The sequence below is a fragment of the Barbatula barbatula genome (genome assembly GCF_947034865.1).
Source record: "Barbatula barbatula genome assembly, chromosome: 11".
NCBI classification, from domain to species: Eukaryota; Metazoa; Chordata; class Actinopteri; order Cypriniformes; family Nemacheilidae; genus Barbatula; species Barbatula barbatula.
Window position 1 is genome coordinate 15,917,098 of NC_136774.1, and position 20,380 is coordinate 15,937,477.

At 41.7% G+C, this 20,380-nt stretch overlaps 1 protein-coding gene across 1 annotated transcript; it reads right to left on the minus strand.

Moving 5' to 3' along the window:
• Positions 1 to 448: 448 nt before the first annotated feature.
• On the minus strand, positions 449 to 17,953 carry slc6a17 (solute carrier family 6 member 17). The gene is made up of 12 exons (XM_079466981.1): positions 17,816 to 17,953; positions 14,197 to 14,614; positions 12,078 to 12,235; positions 6,119 to 6,245; positions 5,468 to 5,649; positions 4,888 to 4,998; positions 3,401 to 3,642; positions 3,079 to 3,271; positions 2,741 to 2,933; positions 2,407 to 2,566; positions 2,107 to 2,269; positions 449 to 2,033 (listed from the first exon to the last, which is right to left on the minus strand). The coding sequence occupies exons 2-12, from the start codon at positions 14,489 to 14,491 to the stop codon at positions 1,665 to 1,667; spliced, it is 2,193 nt and encodes a 730-aa protein (XP_079323107.1). The 5' UTR covers positions 14,492 to 14,614; positions 17,816 to 17,953; the 3' UTR covers positions 449 to 1,664.
• Positions 17,954 to 20,380: the final 2,427 nt, after the last annotated feature.

Consider the following 20,380-nt stretch of genomic DNA (forward strand, 5'->3'; position numbering starts at 1 on the left):
AGACGCAAAAGCTGCAGGCAGCTGGATGATCAAACGCTGTGCTGTTTTATACATCAGCGTTTCATTAAAGAACACATTTCCTCTGCTGGTCTCTAATTCGTCTCATTGCCCCTTCTTCAGCTCTCTGCTCCCTGAATCGATTTCGATTGGAATAAATACTGAAGTGAATCTCTTTCAATGGGAGCAGAGTATCAATAGGAGCACATAAGCTAAGCTAAAAAGAAGAGTATTGTTTAGATTTATAGATTATTAGGCAGTGAGCATTTAACGGCAGCGGTTCACGTGTACATTAGGCAGTCTTCACTGTATTCATTCTAAACAACACGTAAAGGAACGACACATTACGCAAACCAAGACCGACTAAACTTTGGTTCCTCGAGAAAACCGATCCCCATTTTCTACATTAGTTAAATATACATTAACTTATTTTTTTAATATTTTAACATTTGTATGTTCCATGATGCCCAGGATACAGTTTATAATAATCAATATAAAGAATAAACATTGGATATAATTAAAATTGTAAAAATAAACGTTTTTGCAATTAAGGTTCTGTGCAGAAATACATCGACCATTTTTTCCATTTGATTTGTTGGACAGTGAAATAAATAATAAAACATTGGCATTTGTTAACCCTGTAATTAATGAACTTGTGAATACAGTGGTTTGGGTACCATTCTATCAGAAACAGACACTTGCTGTCTTCATGAGCAATTTCATTGGGAATGATATTATACTCCTGTCATTGAGTGTTCTCCACCAAGCATCACATTTCCAATTTAGAGACTCATTACAATACCATGCCTTTTAGGAACAATTCTATTATTGCAACTGCAGACAACTACATAAATGTTTTGGTCAAAAAAATTTAAGCTATTGTGCTTGGTGGAGTTTTCTTGGCTCAAACTGAACACCTTATTGCATCCTTAAAACTACTTAATTTCCTCTCATCAGACAGTCACATTAGTTTAGTTTACAAAAAATAAAAAACATCAAAATATAATATACTCTATTTAGTCTAGTTATATTAGACAAGACCTGACCCTGACAATGATACTGTATTTTTTGATACGGCACTGAGACAATGTGTATGAATACATACGTCGCCCTCTTGTGGTAAAATGTGGACGTGACAAGCTGTTGTGCAAAATCTGTAAACTCTACAACACTGAACACATGCTTCAGTCAGTAACAGAAATCACAGCTATAGATCCGCTCTACTGTCAGGTGGTCTGTATTTAACAGTGACATTCGAATATCCATTAATAAGTGAAAGTTGAGTTTCTCTGAGCCCCCTCTGAGTTGTGTATGGCTCTAAAAGTGGGTTTAAATGAAAATGGCATCTCTTGAGTAGAAGTATTGGTAACACCTTAACAGTGAGAACTATCAAGATGACTAAATAAATGATGTTGTATATGAGAATATTACCTTTAGACAAATAACTCACCAGCTCACCAAATAAACCATTTTACAGTCACTCACTCATGCGACTGATACGGTAATCCCAGGATATGTTTATCTTCAGATCGACATCTTTAGTCCAAATGAATAAATGGATTCGGTGACTGGATGGTTTGGGTTAAGATGTGACCAACACTAAGACCTTCTTCATTCGGTATGTTTCTCACTCTTTCATCTCAGTCTGGGGTTGGCGGGTTGCAGGATCATGACTCAGATTTGGGCGGGGCGGGGTTGGTCTGGTAACTGCTGCCATAGCCGCTGATGGAGGTAGAGTTGGTGATGAGTTCCACAGGAGAGGAGATTCCTGGGCCCAGATAAGCCCGGTGACCGGGCATGGGAGAAGGAGCTTCGCTCGGATTCTTCCCTAGGATAAACCTGGTCTCATCTTCAAGGTTAGAGGCCTCCTTTGCCAGGCTTTTGCGGTAAGAGACGGACAGCTTGTTGGAGCCATCGGGGAGCCAGTTATAGTGACGAGCGATGAAGACCAACGGAAGAGGAAGCATGGCCACAATAATGAGAGCAAAACACATCCCTAGTGCCCAAGGAGGATAACTTTGAAACCTCTCGGAGGCCTGAGAAGACAGAGAGACAGAGTGAGTGACTCCTTTTTTTAAACCCCCCTAGCATTTGTAAATGTCAACTGACCAGTTCCTGCACCCATGCGTTGTATCCTGGAGGGCTGATGGCCATCTCCACAATGGTGGCGGAAATCAGTATAAGCAGACACACTGGAGACACGTACTTCCACAGGTAGAAGTAAACAGCGTAAGGTCTGAAACCCAGCATGTCTTCCAGATCCTGCATGAACCTGAACGGCAACGAACATGTCAAATTAAGTAAAAACACAGATGCATGATCAGAAACAAGGTAACAAATCGAATGCATAGTGAGGTGAGTCTGTTTCCTTAGAAAGTATAAAGTAACCTAACAAATGTTCTTGCCCACCTCTTGGTACCATAGATCCAGGCTACAGATATATTTTCCAAGATCACCACGATGGTAAGAGGCAAACCAGCAGAGTAGTCATCGAACATGGCTACAAAATAGTTCCCTGAACGCTGGACGAACAGCAAGCCGCAGAAAAATGCCACAATACAGCAGCCCACTGTGAAAATACAGAGAAATATTGAACAAGTTACGTATGTTTTTTCAGAGTTATTTCTAGACGGTCTTTGACTATCTGACATATGGTGACTGACCAAGAAATGACCCCAAATCACAGAATGCTAATGAAGTGAGTTTATATTGAATTAATAAGGCAAACCCCAGGAGTTCTCACCTGTGAGAATTTCTTTACGGATTTTAAAGGTATCCAGAATGGGCGTGGTGATGCCAGTCATGGTGCCAATCATGCTGCCCAGGCCAAGGTTAATTAACATGAAGAAAAACATAACAGACCAGAATGGAGAAGCTGGGAAGTGGGTCATGGCCTCTGTGAAGGCAATAAAGGCCAATCCAGTGCCTTGAACCGACTTTGGGGGTTGGAGATAGACAGAGAGAGAGCGAGAGAGAATGTGAAATAATACAGATCACTATCAATTGAGAGAGGTTGAGATTATAGTTTTTTAAATTTTTTTATGTGGTAAACAATATTTTATCAGGACACCGAACACCAACCTTATTGAGCTCATCCTCCAGCAAACACTGTTCCAGACCCAGCTGCGCAAAACTGTCTTCCTTGACGATCTTTATCACGCCGTACATCTCAGCATAATCCGATGAGGTGAGATGGGAGAAGTTCACATGAGGGGGGATGAGATCCGGACTCAACACATTTGAGCTCAAGTAGCCTAGGATCTTTTCAGCGTTCCTACAGGTCGAAACACAGACATGAGATGTTGGAAAAAATTGATTTAAAATATCACAGCCTAATCCATAATTATTTCAAAAATTCCTTTCGTAATATTAAAATATACATATGTTTAAAGATCATACATACTCGACCACACATTTTTCGTTCATGATGTTAGCTTTAAAGCCCAGCACAGCGAACACCACCAGTGTGGCCAGAATAGAGGTCATAAAGTTGATGACGGACACAAGAACAGCATCAAAATGACAGTTGTTGTCTCTTTTGTTGTAGCTGGAGAAGGCAATCACTCCTCCGAAGCCCAAACCCAGAGCGAAGAAGACTTGAGTGGCAGCCTCACGCCACACCTGCGGCTCCAACATGATCTCCAGCTACAATTAAACATCAGTGATTTATCACAAAGGTGAAGGTAAATTAAACCCTTATTGAGTTTCAACCTTTAATTACAAAACAAATTGTCGCTTTAGATCTGAAACCTCAGATGTCCATTGTGTTGTGTTTTTTAGGAAATGGAAAAACACGACTTTTTAAATAAATACATACTTTACTGTGTTGTCAAAGTTTACAAGCTGTGTTTAATACTTTTTTATTCGCTAAATATTTGCAAAACCCAATGACAAACAAAAGGGCGACTAAAAATAATAATGAATGGAAGGACAGCAGCGAAAGGCATATCAGCAGTGGCCTTCAATTTGTTTTTATAATGCAATTAAAATAATGTTATCTTTCTGTTATGTAAATATATACATTTTACATTACAACACATTAGTCCTATTTGTAATAAATACTAAGCATTGACACTTCTAAATCGGTATGAATTAATAATACAAAATAAGTAATTAATAATACAAAATAAGTAATTGTTATTATGTTCTTATTATTTATAATAATAAGTTAGATATTATAGATAATATATATGTTTTTTATTGTTTACTATTAAAATAACATTGATCAATGTAATAAAATGTATCAATATTTATTCATATTATTTGTCAAAGTTGAATAAATACAGCATCTTCAGCACTAGGGGGACTCTAGCAGCTAAGCGCACACACACACACACACACACACACACTACATTCAGCTGCAGAAATGATCAACTGGCTCTCAAATATTAAAGCTTTGCTTGCTCTGCACAAAATGTCTCCCCTAGCTTCCTAAGGAATAAATCCTAATTCATCCAACACAGTCTCATGGGAATTTGTGACATTGTCAGGAATGGTGATCTATTAATTCATGTTTACTATCCTGACAATTTCTCCCTTTTTTCGTGTCACCCACCACGACCTACAATTGATTGAATTATAATACACTGTATGTTTCATATGTATAAATATATATCAACTCAATATGCTGGGTTTTCTCCCCTGTGAGATAAGGTTTGGGGCGGGGCTAGGCTTAGTTTTCAGGCTATAAATATATAAATGTAAATACACATAGTCTGTGTATTGAAAGTCGCGCTGAGTGACACGAAAAGATCGTGTTCGCTGACTCCATGAACACGAACGAATAGATTCAAAATGTTGTGTCTATGCCACGAACTGCTCTGAGACTGAGTTGAGTCATCTGAACAGCGTGCATGTGTCTTTAAGGGCGTGAGCACACCCTCCACCTACCTTGGGCGTGAACATGTGGGCGATTCCATCTACTGCTCCTTTAAGAAACATCCCCCTCACCAGGAAACAGAAGAGCACCACATATGGAAACAGAGAGCTGAAGTACATCACCTGCAGAGCACACAATGTAACAGAGTTAAGAGGATCTATTGTTTGTAGTTTGATCTGAATATGTGAAGTGTTTGGCTCATGCTGGCCTGATAAGAAAGAGATTCAATGTTTTAATTTGACAGAGAACAGTTACTGTCCCTGTTGTTTAGACATTTTAGCAGATAAATTGTAAATGGATATTTCTGTGCAAGATTCACGTTTGGGCCATTCCTACAGTTGCTATGCAACACATTTTCATGTTCATCATTAAACATGTTTTTTTAACATTAGCAGTACTATCACATTGTGAATTAGCTTCAGGCACAAACAAACTTTCTGAAAATAATCTTGATCACGCATCGTAATTGTCTAACTGGAAAATGCATTTAATTAATGCAGCAGAGATGTTCTAAAAATGGAGTCATTTCCCAGTTCAATAGACTCAAGTGAATCTCATTACATTACTCATGCTGTTCCAGGTCTGCCTTACCTTCCCAGAAGACTGAATGCCCCTTATAACAGCCAAACAGACAATAAACCAGGCAGCCAGCAGCGATAGAGTCATCCTCCAGTTCAGACCCCCGCTTTCTGCAATTGTGCTGGTGATATTCAGGGTCTCACGGTACCAGAAGTATGTGGTCGCTGAGCTCTTCTCACACTCGGGTTCCACAACTAAATTGGGTAAATTGGGTAAATATCTATGTCTATTAATTTATACTGTTTAAATTAGATCTACCGATCAATTTAGCATATCCACAGCATGCTCGATACAATTATGTGGAAATATAGATATTGTTCAAGCATTGTTCAATCATTGCAGATACGCATGCATAGCAACTGTACATCCAATGCATTGCTAATTTTTATTTACTAAACGTGGTACAGATTTAGATTTTGTTAAAAGTCTATGTCAACTGCAGACATTTTTTTTTACATTCTGTGTTAATTTAACCTTTTTTTTAGATATGCAACGTTTCACTAGTCACTTGTCAGACTGCTGCTCTCTGTTTGGATCTGTTTATTCTCTTGGCATTCACTACCGCTAGGCATGCTGGGATTCCTCAAACACACAACATGCCCTGGACAACAGAGCTTATGAAGCATTGCGGAATATGTGACGATGTAATTGCAGTATTCTCACTGGCTTGGCTGCCATTTCTTCTGATGGGACATTCACTCCAGGGTAGGGGGTACTGAAACGATTGAAAGAAGTAGAAGATGCTCCAGCCGATAATCACGTTATAGTACAGACCCACGAAACCACACACCTGTGGAATAAGAAGATGGTATGTAAGAAAATAAGCACAAAGAGTATAAGTTTGGAACAAACATTTAAAGGGACAGTTCACCCAAAAATATAATTTACTTACCTTCGAGTTGCTCTAAATCTGTATATATTTCTTTCTTCTGATGAACACAGAGAAATATATTTGGAGGAATGCTTGTAACCGAAACGTTCTTGGACACCACCATAGTAGGAAACATCACAATGGTAGTCAAACGTGCCACAGAACTGTTTGCTTTCCTACATTCTTCAAACATTCTTCATTTTTTTGTTCAACAGAACATATAAAATGATAAAGCATTTTTTCTACAATGGTAGTCAATAGTGGCCAAGAATTGTTTGGTTACAAGCATTCTTCCAAATATATTTCTCTGTGTTCATCAGAACAAAGACATTTATACATTTGGAACAGCTTGAGGGTGAGTGAATAAAGACAGAACTTTTATTTGTGGGTGAACTGTTCCTTTAAAATGGAGACACACTATGCAAAACCCAGCCTTAGGAGTGTAGGGTCCTTCATTCATTCTCAATGAATAATCACCATGAAAGATGTTCAAATGTTTTATTTGAGTCAAAGAACTTCATAAGTAAATTATATTTAAAAACAGCCATGTATTCTAATACAATAAAAAGAAACGAACAAATGTTGCACTAGTGCTTGAAATAGACGTAATGTAGATGATCAGTTGAACCGCCCCTTCCTTGAACCGCCACCTTAACGTGGTGGAGGGGTTTGAGTACCCGAGTGACCCTAGGAGCTATGTTGTCGGGGGCTATATGCCCCTGGTAGGGTCTCCCAAGGCAAACAGGTCCTAGGCGACGGGTCAGACTAAGAGTGGTTCAAAAACCCCTTATGATGTTGGAAATAACAAGGACCGTGACGTCGCCCGGTATGGCGCAACCGGGGCACCACCCTGGAGCCAGGCCCGGGGTCGGTGCTCGTATGCGAGCGCCTGGTGGCCGGGCCTTTCCCCACGGGGTCCGGCCGGGCTCAGCCCGAAGGAGCGACGTGGGGCCGCCTTCCCGTGGGCTCACCACGTGCGGGAGGGACCATAGGGGGTCGGTGCGTAGTGGATCGGGCGGCAGTCGGAGGAGAGTGCCTCGACAGCCCGATCCCTGGACACGGAAGCTAGCTCTAGGGACGTGGAATGTCACCTCGCTGGCGGGGAAGGAGCCTGAGATGGTGCGTGAGGTTGAGAGGTTCCGACTAGAGATAGTCGGGATCACCTCTACGCATGGCTTGGGCTCTGGAACCACACTCCTCGAGAGAGGATGGACACTTCATCACTCTGGAGTTGCCCATGGGGAGAGGCGGCGGGCTGGCGTGGGTCTGCTTATAGCCCCCCAGCTCTCCCGCCATGTGTTGGAGTTTACCCCGGTGAACGAGAGGGTCGTTTCCCTGCGCCTACGGGTCGGGGTTAGGTCTCTCACTGTTGTTTGTGCCTACGGGCCGAACGGCAGTGCAGAGTACCCGACCTTCTTGGAGTCTCTGGGAGGGGTGCTGGAAAGTACTCCGACTGGGGACTCCGTCGTCTTACTGGGGGACTTCAACGCCCATGTCGGCAACGACAGTGATACCTGGAGGGGCGTGATTGGGAGGAACGGCCCCCCTGATCTGAACCCGAGCGGTGTTCAGTTATTGGACTTCTGTGCTAGTCACAGTTTGTCTATAACGAACACCATGTTCAAGCATAAGGGTGTCCATCAGTGCACGTGGCACCAGGACACCCTAGGCCGCAGGTCGATGATCGACTTTGTGGTTGTTTCATCTGACCTGCGACCATATGTTTTGGACACTCGGGTTAAGAGAGGGGCGGAGCTGTCAACTGATCACCACCTGGTGGTGAGTTGGATCCGATGGCAGGAGAGGAAGCTGGACAGACTCGGCAGGCCCAAACGTACTGTAAGGGTCTGCTGGGAACGCCTGGCCGAGTCTCCTGTCAGAGAGATCTTTAACTCCCACCTCCGGCAGAGCTTCAACCAGATCCCGAGGGAGGCAGGAGACATTGAGTCCGAGTGGACCATGTTCTCCGCCTCCATTGTCGAAGCGGCCACTCGGAGCTGTGGCCGTAAAGTCTCCGGTGCCTGTAGAGGCGGGAATCCCCGAACCCGGTGGTGGACACCGGAAGTAAGGGAAACCGTCAAGCTGAAGAAGGAGTCTTATCGGGCCTGGTTGGCTTGTGGGACTCCTGAGGCAGCTGACAGGTACCGGCAGGCCAAGCGGACTGCTGCCCGGGTGGTTGTGGAGGCAAAAACTCGGGCCTGGGAGGAGTTTGGTGAGGCCATGGAGAAGGACTATCGACTGGCCTCGAAGAGATTCTGGCAAACCGTCCGGCGCCTCAGGAGAGGGAAACAGTGCCCTACCAATGCTGTTTACAGTGGAGGTGGGAGGCTGTTGACCTCAACTGGGGATGTCGTCGGACGGTGGAAGGAGTACTTCGAGGATCTCCTCAATCCCACCGTCACGTCCTCCATTGAGGAAGCAGAAGCTGAGGGCTCAGAGGTGGACTCGTCCATCACCCAAGCCGAAGTCACTGAGGTAGTCAAGAAACTCCTCAGTGGCAAGGCACCGGGGGTGGATGAGATTCGCCCTGAGTACCTCAAGTCTCTGGATGTTGTGGGGCTGTCTTGGCTGACACGCCTCTGCAGCATCGCGTGGCGGTCGGGGACAGTGCCTCTGGGATGGCAGACCGGGGTGGTGGTCCCTCTTTTTAAGAAGGGGGACCGGAGGGTGTGTTCCAACTACAGGGGGATCACACTTCTCAGCCTTCCCGGGAAAGTCTATGCCAGGGTACTGGAGAGGAGAATACGGCCGATAGTAGAACCTCGGATTCAGGAGGAACAGTGTGGTTTTCGTCCAGGCCGTGGAACGCTGGACCAGCTCTACACCCTCTACAGGGTGCTGGAGGGTTCATGGGAGTTTGCTCAACCAATCCACATGTGTTTTGTGGATTTGGAGAAGGCATTCGACTGTGTCCCTCGTGGCATCCTGTGGAGGGTGCTTCGGGAGTATGGGGTCTGTGGTCCTTTGCTAAGGGCTGTCAGGTCCCTGTACGGCCGGAGCAGGAGCTTGGTTCGCATTGCCGGCAGTAAGTCGGACTTGTTCCCAGTGCATGTCGGACTCCGGCAGGGCTGTCCTTTGTCACCGGTTCTGTTCGTAATTTTTATGGACAGAATTTCTAGGCGCAGCCAGGGGCCGGAGGGTGTCAGGTTTGGGGACGACACGATCTCGTCTCTGCTATTTGCGGATGATGTTGTCGTGTTGGCCCCTTCAAACCAGGACCTTCAGCATGCACTGGGACGGTTTACAGCAGAGTGTGAAGCGGCTGGAATGAAAATCAGTACCTCCAAATCCGAGGCCATGGTCCTCAGTCGGAAAAGGGTGGCTTGCCCACTTCAGGTTGGTGGAGAGTTCCTTCCTCAAGTGGAGGAGTTTAAGTATCTCGGGGTCTTGTTCACGAGTGAGGGAAGGATGGAACGGGAGATTGACAGACGGATCGGTGCAGCTTCTGCAGTAATGCGGTCGATGTACCGGTCCGTCGTGGTGAAGAAAGAGCTGAGCCGCAAGGCGAAGCTCTCAATTTACCGGTCAATCTACGTTCCTACTCTCACCTATGGTCATGAGCTTTGGGTCATGACCGAAAGGACAAGATCCCGGATACAGGCGGCTGAAATGAGCTTCCTCCGCAGGGTGGCTGGGCGATCCCTTAGAGATAGGGTGAGAAGCTCGGTCACCCGGGAGGAGCTCGGAGTAGAGCCGCTGCTCCTCCACATCGAGAGGGGTCAGCTGAGGTGGGTTGGGCATCTGTTACGGATGCCTACTGGACGCCTTCCCCGGAAGGTGCTCCGGGCCCGTCCGACCGGGAGGAGACCCCGGGGAAGACCTAGGACACGCTGGTGGGACTATGTCTCCCGGCTGGCCTGGGAACGCCTCGGTGTCCCCCCGGAAGAGCTGGAGGAAGTGTCTAGGGTGAGGGATGTCTGGGCATCTCTGCTTAGACTGCTGCCCCCGCGACCCGGCCCCGGATAAGCGGTAGAAAATGAATGAATGAATGAATAGATGATCAGTCACATGACTGTTACGCCTCAGGTGATTGGTTAAACAAATTTAAGTGCCCATAAAGCATAAATCACAGCATCCAGGTCATACACTTCCCTCCCCTCTTTGCATCAGACTTTATGCTGATACCTTTAAGTCTGGCTCCAGTCAGACTAAGTATCATCGGATACTGTATATGATATCCTAAAACTCGATAGCCTTACTAGCCCTTTCATTCTGTTTAAAATAGAAGCAAAACAAAAGAAGACGAATACACGTCACGTGTAAAACAGCAGAATGCCGATGAGTGCTCAGGGTTTAGCAGTGTGCTTGCTGTTAACAAATCTATCCCTCTCTTTATCCCCGCAGTCTGTGAAACAGGGCCGTAATGGTGCTGGTCTACGTCACAGGTCCACAGCACATTAAGTTATTGAATAATTCAAGCACATTCTTCCTGCGACCTACACGGCTCCAGCTTCATGGGTATAAATAGCTGCAGCTGCAGCAGAATGTTTCTCCACAGTCCCTTTATTTGGCCCATGGTACCAAAACAGCTTTCTTTACAGGTTTTATCAGTGAGTGCTTCTTCAAATTGTTTAAAATTTCAAGCGGACTCTTTATAGGATATAAAAGGGGTGCAAAAATCTGAGACCTTGTGATTTTCTTTAAACCTGTAAATAAAGCATTAAAAAGTAAAATAAATAATATGTACAAATAGTTCAGATCTTCCTGACTCCATTGAGACACACAAGCCAGTGCATGTCAGTTTGAGTACATGCTGTCAATAAAGCCAAGGGCAAATATATCAAGTATTGTAATTTAAATATAATTCATTGCAATTTGTTTATTCAATTATTTAATGAAACAGATAATATACTTTTTTCTAGTCATCTTAAATGTTTGGACTATTAAATGTTTGGATATTTATACTGTATATGACTATACCTAACAAGAAAGCTATTCCCAAGAAATTGCTGTTGAAACAGCATTCATGCTATACCAGGATCCTGCTCTGGTGCATCAGCTCATGGTATCCTCCCAAAAGGCCTTAATGCTTGCTGACTTGCAAAAAGGAATTTAAACAAAGTTCAGGTGCAGGTGGAACTGAAAATAAATAAGTCTAATATTCAGCAAGAGCTATTTTTTCAGTTCAAACCCCATGTAATAGGACTCTGTCCGCTTTAGGCTGATCTGAAAAGAGTAACTTGTAATGAATGCCTCAGCACAGAAAACTTGGTGGATTAGCACTTTTAGGTCAGTGAATCATAAAAAAATGAATGATTTCACAAAGCCCTTTATCACAACTAAGAGGTGCAAGTGAAAAAATGCAAATGGTTCTGGAAGACACGTGATGAAGTCGCTAATATTAATGTTGACAGCATGTCATTTTGTTTGGACATTATTTAATTTATTAGCACCTGAACCAGGATCTAAAACACCATCAATCACCCAGTTTGTGCTGACATGATCAAGATGTGGACAGTTGCTACAGTATAAAACTGTATTTATATTACTCATAACTAAATGCCGACTTCTTTTTCCTACTCCTAATAAGTAACATTAAGTATTTATACCTTTTTTATGAATTTTTAAGTGAAGAAATTAACAAGCTAAGTACATAGATTAGTAAGTATAACAAATCTATTTATTTTTAAATGCAAAATGCACTTTCACACTTGACTGCAAACTATATCTAATTGCACATTTGGACTATTTATTTTACATAGAGAAAAGCATAATGCTAAATGCTTAAATGTTCTTTTGTCATTGACTCACCATCAGGCTGGACACTCCGATACCACCGAGTCGTGGATAAACGTAATTCCATACGCCGATGCTCCCGCGACGGATCCTTTGGCCAACCGCCAGCTCCAAGAAGAACAGCGGGATGCCAATAAGGATAAGGAGGATGAAGTATGGAACAAGGTAGGCACCTATAGAGCAGACAAGGATGATTATAAACAGAGAGCAATGTTCTTACAGGCTTTTTAACCAACACTCAATAGGCCAACATCAATCAAGCTCCTGCACAGAAGTAGAGTTTTAACATGCCTTGTTATACACATACAAGGATAAAACTTTTGTTTGAGAAGTGGTGGGACAAAATAGGGGGAAATATTTATGATTTGAATCCCATTTCCTGCATTTACCTTTCAGCAATATCGTGATACAAAATCCATGAAATAATGGATTTTCTGCCTGAAGTCAGCGAAGTGCGGATGGAGGGCGGCATTTGATTTTCTCCATAGGGAATTCCCTTTCACAAACTCAAAATACCTATGTTTTGCATCCTTTTTGATTGTTTAAATTGATTAAACCACAAAACAACACAGGGTTTTTATGTAATAAATGCCTTTAAAAATCAAATCATTAATTCAGGTCAAAATATTGCAAAAGTAGTCCAGCTGACTTTACTGATGATTTCTTTTTGTTAGCGTTTTTTTTAATATGTACAAATAAAAATGATTATTTTGAGTATATTATTTTAAATATAATTTAAATTTGTATTATTATTAATATTATAATTTAGTTTGTCTAAATGAACCTACCAAATCATGTAAATTAGTATACCAGTAATTTACTGAATAAAAGCTTACATCATGCTTTGATTGTTTTTTGTATTTTGTATTGTCCAAAGTCCAGGTGCAAGCGCATATGGCATCTGCTATAGGCTAATAACTGAGCCTCAGTTAGCATGAATGAACAGACAGAGGCCTTGCACAACACAATAAAACAGCAAGTCATGATGCTTTGACGTCAAACAATAGCTCCATGGTGACGAAGAGTTTAGTCTGCGCTTAGCAGCTACACCCTCATTTTATTCACCAGTCTCTGTTTAAAGTCAAAGAACACTCAGAAAATAACTGCATCCATAAATAAGCTCACAATGCTGTCGGGTGACCACAAACCCATCCTCCTGGGATATAATAAGTGTAATCAGAGACACAGATGGTCAGAGAGCAGATCCAGGACTGGTTAGGTACCCACTATTATTTTGATTGCGGAATGTCCAATGTTGCGTTGTGGGGGCTTTTGTCTGGGTTTTTAAACGTATGCGACAAATAAAATGGAAATAGCAGGTTTTGCACAGAAGAGAAATAAACGGACAGAGAGATGAAACAGAAGATAGAGACGGTGGGGGTGCATGAAAGAAACAAGGTCCCCTGAGAAATATCCATAGTTGCCTAGAAAAGCAGGGACAAGATATATAAATATATATAATATATTTATATTTTACATATTATACATAGGAGAAATAAGCTACTCAAAGCAGTTTCAACTGTAAATTATTTTCTGTTGTTGTCAAATGTAATAGTGAAGCATCTTCTCTGAGGTGCTCTGGTCTCCAAAATCCACTTCTGTTTCTTCATGAATTTGCTAATGTACAACTGATCATTGTTACAGGTCACCAGCAAGTGAAAATGATAGCATGTAATATCACAAATCAACACCATGCTGGCCTTGACTTTCCTGTAATAAACGGCCTGTAGCATTGTACGCTCTATATAACACTAAACTAAAGTGTTTCAAGAGAATATGTCAATCGAACATGGCAATCTACTTAAAATGAGGAGAAAATAATTGACTGTTAAAATTGCAAACCTAAGTTTTAAAGCCATTTTAGTTTATTATTAGACAGCACAAACACATCACGCTGTCTGCATAGTAACTGTAGCATTGCCTTAAAAAAATTAAAAAACTGAATAAAATGAAAAATTAGTCAAGCCTCATTTCCTAACTAATCTGTGGTTCAATATTCTCACTCTCATTTTCCACAGCCCCTTAGGACCAGTAAACAAGATCTTCCCAATAAACTTCATCCAAGAAGACCAGAGATGTACTGCAACCTCTTAAACAAATCAAGAGATTTGATTTCCAGCCAACAGATACTCACCACCTCCATTCTTCTGGCAAAGGTAAGGAAAACGCCACACGTTGCCCAGGCCCACTGAAAAGCCCACCTGAGCCAGGATATACTGCAGCTTACTGTTCCAGGCAGGACGACCATCCTCCAGATCTGGAGAGATGTCTGGTTTGCCTATGGGTGGAGGACCTCCTCCTGCCGTGTTCATGCTCATCTGGCTGGTCTTGTAGTCCATTGGAGCCTCCAGCGCCAGAAGGTCGGCCACAGACTCTGTGACATGCTCATTACTGTGCTCGCGCTGAGTCACTTTGCTGCCTTTAGGCATGGTTGTGCTGTGTTATGGTGGTCCTAACAATTAAAGCTGTGACGGAGATCAGGCGAGTTTGGGGACACAACAGCTGCCCTTTAGGTCAGGAAAAATAGGTTTGGAGAATGAAGATTTGTGGTCCTGTGGAAAGAGCAAAGAGGATAAAATATGACGGGCCTACATGGTACAAGTCAAAAGTTTGGAAACATTGAATCCTTCTTGATAATTTTTTTTCCACTTTTTTAGTAAACTCTTAAAAAACTGTGGAGTAGAACAAACTGTTACAATTATGTTATGACTTAAAGCATCTAAAATAAAATAAAAAACTGTTATCTTTAGCATCTGCTAAATAGTAGTGACCCTTTAACAAGAATTTACAAAATCATACTCTTGGCATTTTATCATTCCATTTCTTGGGGTCTCACACTGAGAAGCTTTTAAAACAGTATTCGCTTGTTAAGTGGTGACGTGAGGAATCCCATTTCGGGTCCAAGTATCTATTCATTTCAAGCGGGGCTACAGCTTAAACTGCTATTTATAAGCACTGTTTACTGTATACACCAGGCTCACAAACTCTCAGTCATCGATATTTGAATAAATTATGAAAAATAAATAGGTAAATTCCATGTGGGATTTTTTTCTATAGTTTTACAGCTCGCCATGAGTTTATATTAGCATTTATTGAGTGTTTGGACCCGGAAACAATAAATGACCTTCCATATATGGTGGTGCAGAGATGATGCATTTTTGTATGCAAACCCCAGAAGAGAGTAAGCATTTTAGCACTTCCGGTTCCATCTCCCTCAAACCTTTACTCATGGAGATTGTATTTAGGCTTTAAAAGTAACATATCTTGTGTCCATTTATAAAGATTATCTTGATAGACAAAACATGTAAACATGAGAAAGGACTGTTAAGTCTTTACTATGAAATTATAATAAAACACTACTTAAAAAAGAACGAGCCACTAAAGTATCCAACTAATGTAGCTTTTCAGCAGATAATACACACATTTACTTATAGCAGAGGTGATGAAAGAGCTGTGAATGACTGCAGAATGTATACAGACAATGGCACAGCTTTGCTCTGGTCACCTCTGTTTATCTTTGGTAATGAGAAGCAGCTTTAGCTACTGAAAAAATCTTATCTTGAACACATGAGGACACTGAACGTTGATGCTGTGTTGCTAGGCGATGTCCACCCACCGCCCATGAGAACCTACACACACTGCATTGGCTAATATATACATGGTGGACCATATGGGGTGAACCAAATCAACCAGATTTAGTTAGTAGCTTCTACGTAAAATTGGTAGCATGTGCATTGATATATGGTTGGGTCAATTGTGTAATTGTTTTTAACCATTAAAAAAACATCACACATTGAACCTTTGCACTCAATGTGAAATTTAGTGTTCAAGTACACCCTGTCCGGGACGCAGGCCAGTCAGTTTTGCGTCAATTTTATTATGGAAGGGATTATATTTCAGTGAGGAGATAGCATCGAAGTTTGGTTTCAACCATTAAATTCACTATAATTTCAGTCTTTGACATGGCCAAATATCAATACTAAAGATTTCAAGGTTATGTTTTCACAGAATAATGTTAACATGTAGAATGAGTTTATGTAGAAAACGGTAAATCACAAAAAATGACCCAAGCTGGGTTTTCCACACTGGGTCACATGTTATTAAAAACATGCATGGTCAGCTGATGCTAAGTCTGAGCAGCCAGGATTACAAACACACAAATCTTAACCTCACTTGTTAATACATTTTTCATAATTTTTACCAAGAATATAAAATGTGGGGATCACAGTATAGCTAGGGCTTCTCTTAGTAGTCACACTCCCCCGAGCTAAATATCCCGTTGGTTCAATGACACATCATAATGCGAAATGCAAGTATTTTATCTGACTGGGTTGCTAGGCAATGGAGCCTGATGAAATTCTCACATCTCTGCTTCTTGTGAACCTGCATGCTCTCTATCTCAGTGAGTGACAGCTCATCTATTTGAGCCAGAGAAGAGATCTGGTTTGAGAGGAGACACATCCATCAGTGAATCACATGTAGTCAAATCATTGAACACATGGGGAGGGTCACAACTGATTTCATATTAAACAAACAATGTCTCCACTTCATGTTCAAAATATGAAGCACACAGAAAATGATATAAACTGCATGTGACTGCAGATGGGAATTCTGACTCATCTTATATATCCCAGAACAGTTCAGTTGTATTTAATGATAGCCTGCGTTGTCAGTCATAATCTACTGCTATAGTTAAAGGGATAGTTCAACCAAAAATCAAAGTGCTATCATCATTTACACCCTCTTGCCGTTTCTTCTGTAAAACCCAAAAGAAGATATTTTGAAGAATATTGGTAACCGAACAACGGTGCCTATTTACTTATATGGAAACAAAAACAATGAAAATTAATGGGTATGGTTACCAATATTTTTCAAAATAACTACTTTTGTGTTCTGCAGAAGACAAACAGCCATCCAGGTTTAAAATGACAAGAGGGTGATGACAACATTTTCATTTGTGGGTGAACTATCCCTTTAAGGCAATGGAAGACATGTATTCACTATAGTCTTGATGCAAACTTCCATTATTTAATGTTTAAGGTAAGTTTTCCACACTTTTACTTTTGTGTTTACGTTTTATTCTTGGTTATTTCACGTTAAATAGTAAACAAAGTAGCCATGTGTAATGAAATCAATTTAAATATCTCGTCAAGTTTCTATTTCGAGTAACTCTCCCCAGCTCGAGCATCACCTGAGGATGCGCCTTACTGCAGTCATGGAGAGGATGCCGTTCAACTAATCTTCTCAAATGTACTCATATTTCAATACTAACAGAAACGAGCAACATGTTCACGTTAGTTTAAAAAAACAAACACGTGGACTCTGTTTAATTGTTTTTCAACAGGGTACTACGCGTCGTGCAGCATCCTCAAGGTCAAATATTTGTGTCACCGCTGTCCTAATACTGACGCGCATGATATATAACGACACAAGCCGTATATAACCCACAATCTACCTGAAATTACTGTCGTCGCGGGTATCGATAAGAGGCGCATGCAAGCTGATAAAACGCGCTTGCATGATCGGAATACGAAATAAATTGCAACAATCGATACAAAAATTTCGTGCGTCTTTTAACACAACAGCGACTGGTGATTGTAAAAGATTCAAAATATGATAAGCTCTGAAGACACAATTCCCTTGAAGACCAAACACGAATGAGATCATATCATTTTTTTAAATCAAGCAAAACGTTCTCAATATTAAATCTACTGCCTTAACAAAGGATGTCATAAAAATGCGTGCGCACTCACCTTACTTGATGTCGAAGAATTAGATCAAATGTGCTCATTTATGTCTCGAGGAGTGAAAATAACCTGCACCATCAATCGAACGTTTTCTCGTTGAGACGCTTGATGTGTCGTTTCCGCGCTCACGACTCAACCTGTCCAGAAATGCGCAGAGCGATTCAGCGCGCTGCCTGACGCAAAGCCCACCGTGCACTATTGTGTATTCTTCAAAGCCCAAAATAGTAACTTTGGGGTCAGACAGACACATCGGTGGGCGTTGTCATCTATTAGACCTCTTTACAACTCACTCTTTGATTTGTCCTCCAGCGGTTAAAATTCAGAGCGCAACTTACTTCTTCTTACACGATTGGTAGAGAGAACGATTACTATAGGTGTGCGCGTGAGTCACGACCGCTACCGTACGTCAGCAGCAGACGCGTAATTTGCGCATCCCATCCAAATTCTGATGAAATACCCTTTTGTGATTGTATCGTCCACTACGTATCTTTGATTATGTTGTTTCCCACATTTCAGATCAATGCATTCCAGTATTAACCCATCAAGCAGAGAGAGATGACACTGTCTAAAATCTGGAGCTCTATTGATCCCTTTCCTCTATAACAAAAAAAAAATGTCTGGTATCAGGATGGCTATTTTTTCACATCTGCTGAGGAACCGGACCCCTCATTCTTCTTCTTGACTTAGGGGATTTATACTGTCCTTGATTTTAGGTGTGAATCAATTGCATTTCTTTTCAATTTTCTAGTTCTGATTGAGATGGATATCGCTGATTAATGTTTGTCAGCAGTTGTACTTCGAAACCGTGCTATTGTTCACAAGTCTCTAGTCCTGTCAAGATAAGATAAAACGCATGCATTCAATAAATAAATAAATGCAGAAGTGCCACATGCAATGACACTGTCTAAAAGTTACATATACAACGGCTACAATTGAGCAGCATGGAGGATAGTACCACCTAAACTTGGCCCAATCATGTTAGGCTTTAAATCTAATAATGTCATCAGACCAATGTAAGGGTTGGGTTTAGGACTGGGAAGCATTGTCTTTTATGAAAATCATTGCGTCAATGAGCGGTTCACACTTATATAAGTCTGTGTTTACGGTGTAAACTAGATGTTTTGTCTCCTGGGAGAAGGATCAGTGCCCAGACAACGTGTTCATCTGCACCTACTGTCTAGTCACTGGAAAAACAAACAGGTAGCAAATAAGCCAGATATGTGTTTGTTTGCGTGTGAGCGTGTGTGCTTGGCTCACCTCAGCAGATGTGGCACAATAATGTGGATGTCAAACACAAAAGATATTCATTTTAAGAGGCAAGCTTTGTGTATGGAGTAGGCTGGATACACTTGCTTATTTGCTTTCATAATGTCAAACATAGAAAAATGCTTTTTTCCTTTTTGAATATTAAAAATGTGTAATGATGTCGTGCATAGTGTATACGGGAGATGTCCAGTTTCCAGCAAGCTCATCATTATTAAGGATAATAAATTTGACACAGTTTATCTGGTTGGTTTAAAATTTGCACAAGATTAGAACAAATCCAAGCAAATTAGTTTTGGTGGAATTTAAATGGAAAAGTTGTAAATTAAAAAATGGCATAATGAGTATACAAACTTCCGTCTCACAGATATCTAAGACACTGGGGTTCTGTGTGCAAACGTGCAAAAATGCATCTAAAAATAGGTCTGAAGGCGTCTATTCCCTCCCTGCATTGACGCCTGTAGACCCGGGCACGCAGGAGCATCCTCAGCCCGGAAGCGTGTGTGTGTTTGTTTGCGTAAATCACGAGGCTCTAGCTCTTTGGGATGGTGTTCTTCACCCTTCTCATGTGACTCACCTCACCAGGGCCCACTGCTGGGATCTGTTGCTATAGCAACAGCAGATCATATGATTCTGACTCATTCGCCCAGCGCGTGTTTGTACGCGTACTCAAGATAATGCGCTGGTGGCATGAATGGAGCACGGTGGTACACGCATGTCAGATCACACAACTGATTATTGTCAAACGGGGTGCCTGCCTAGTTGCCATTTGGATAGATGCGCATGGAGCGTGTGACTTCAGTTGCATCACCTGACGTAAGACTGTCCTGTTTGCCCAAACATTGCACAGTGTAGATCATTAGTAAAAGTATCACTTTATTTATTCATCTATAATATTCCAATCCCTGCTGGAAAATTAAAACCCCAATTTGTGGGGTTTGCTGTCCAACAAATAATAATGTGCAATTTTAGCAGATGTAAATAGATTGTATAAATACTCTCTGCTTTTTGCATCTCAAGTCTTTGTCTGTTTTATACGAGAACATGCACCACTCTTTAGAGGCAGCAACGGTTGTCCCAGAGAGATGCTTTAATAATTGAGAAACTGCCTGCGTCACTGTGACCTTGAATGAGGTGCATTTGTGTGGATGCTCATGTGCCAGCGAATTACAGACGTGCAGAAATTGTATTATGGCATTTAGTTCTTTTTAAATAAACAATGACTGAAGAATTCTTTAAGATCCAAATGAAAAATGTTTACCCTTTAACAAGCTGCAACTATCGTCTGTCACTTAAACGCTTATGAGC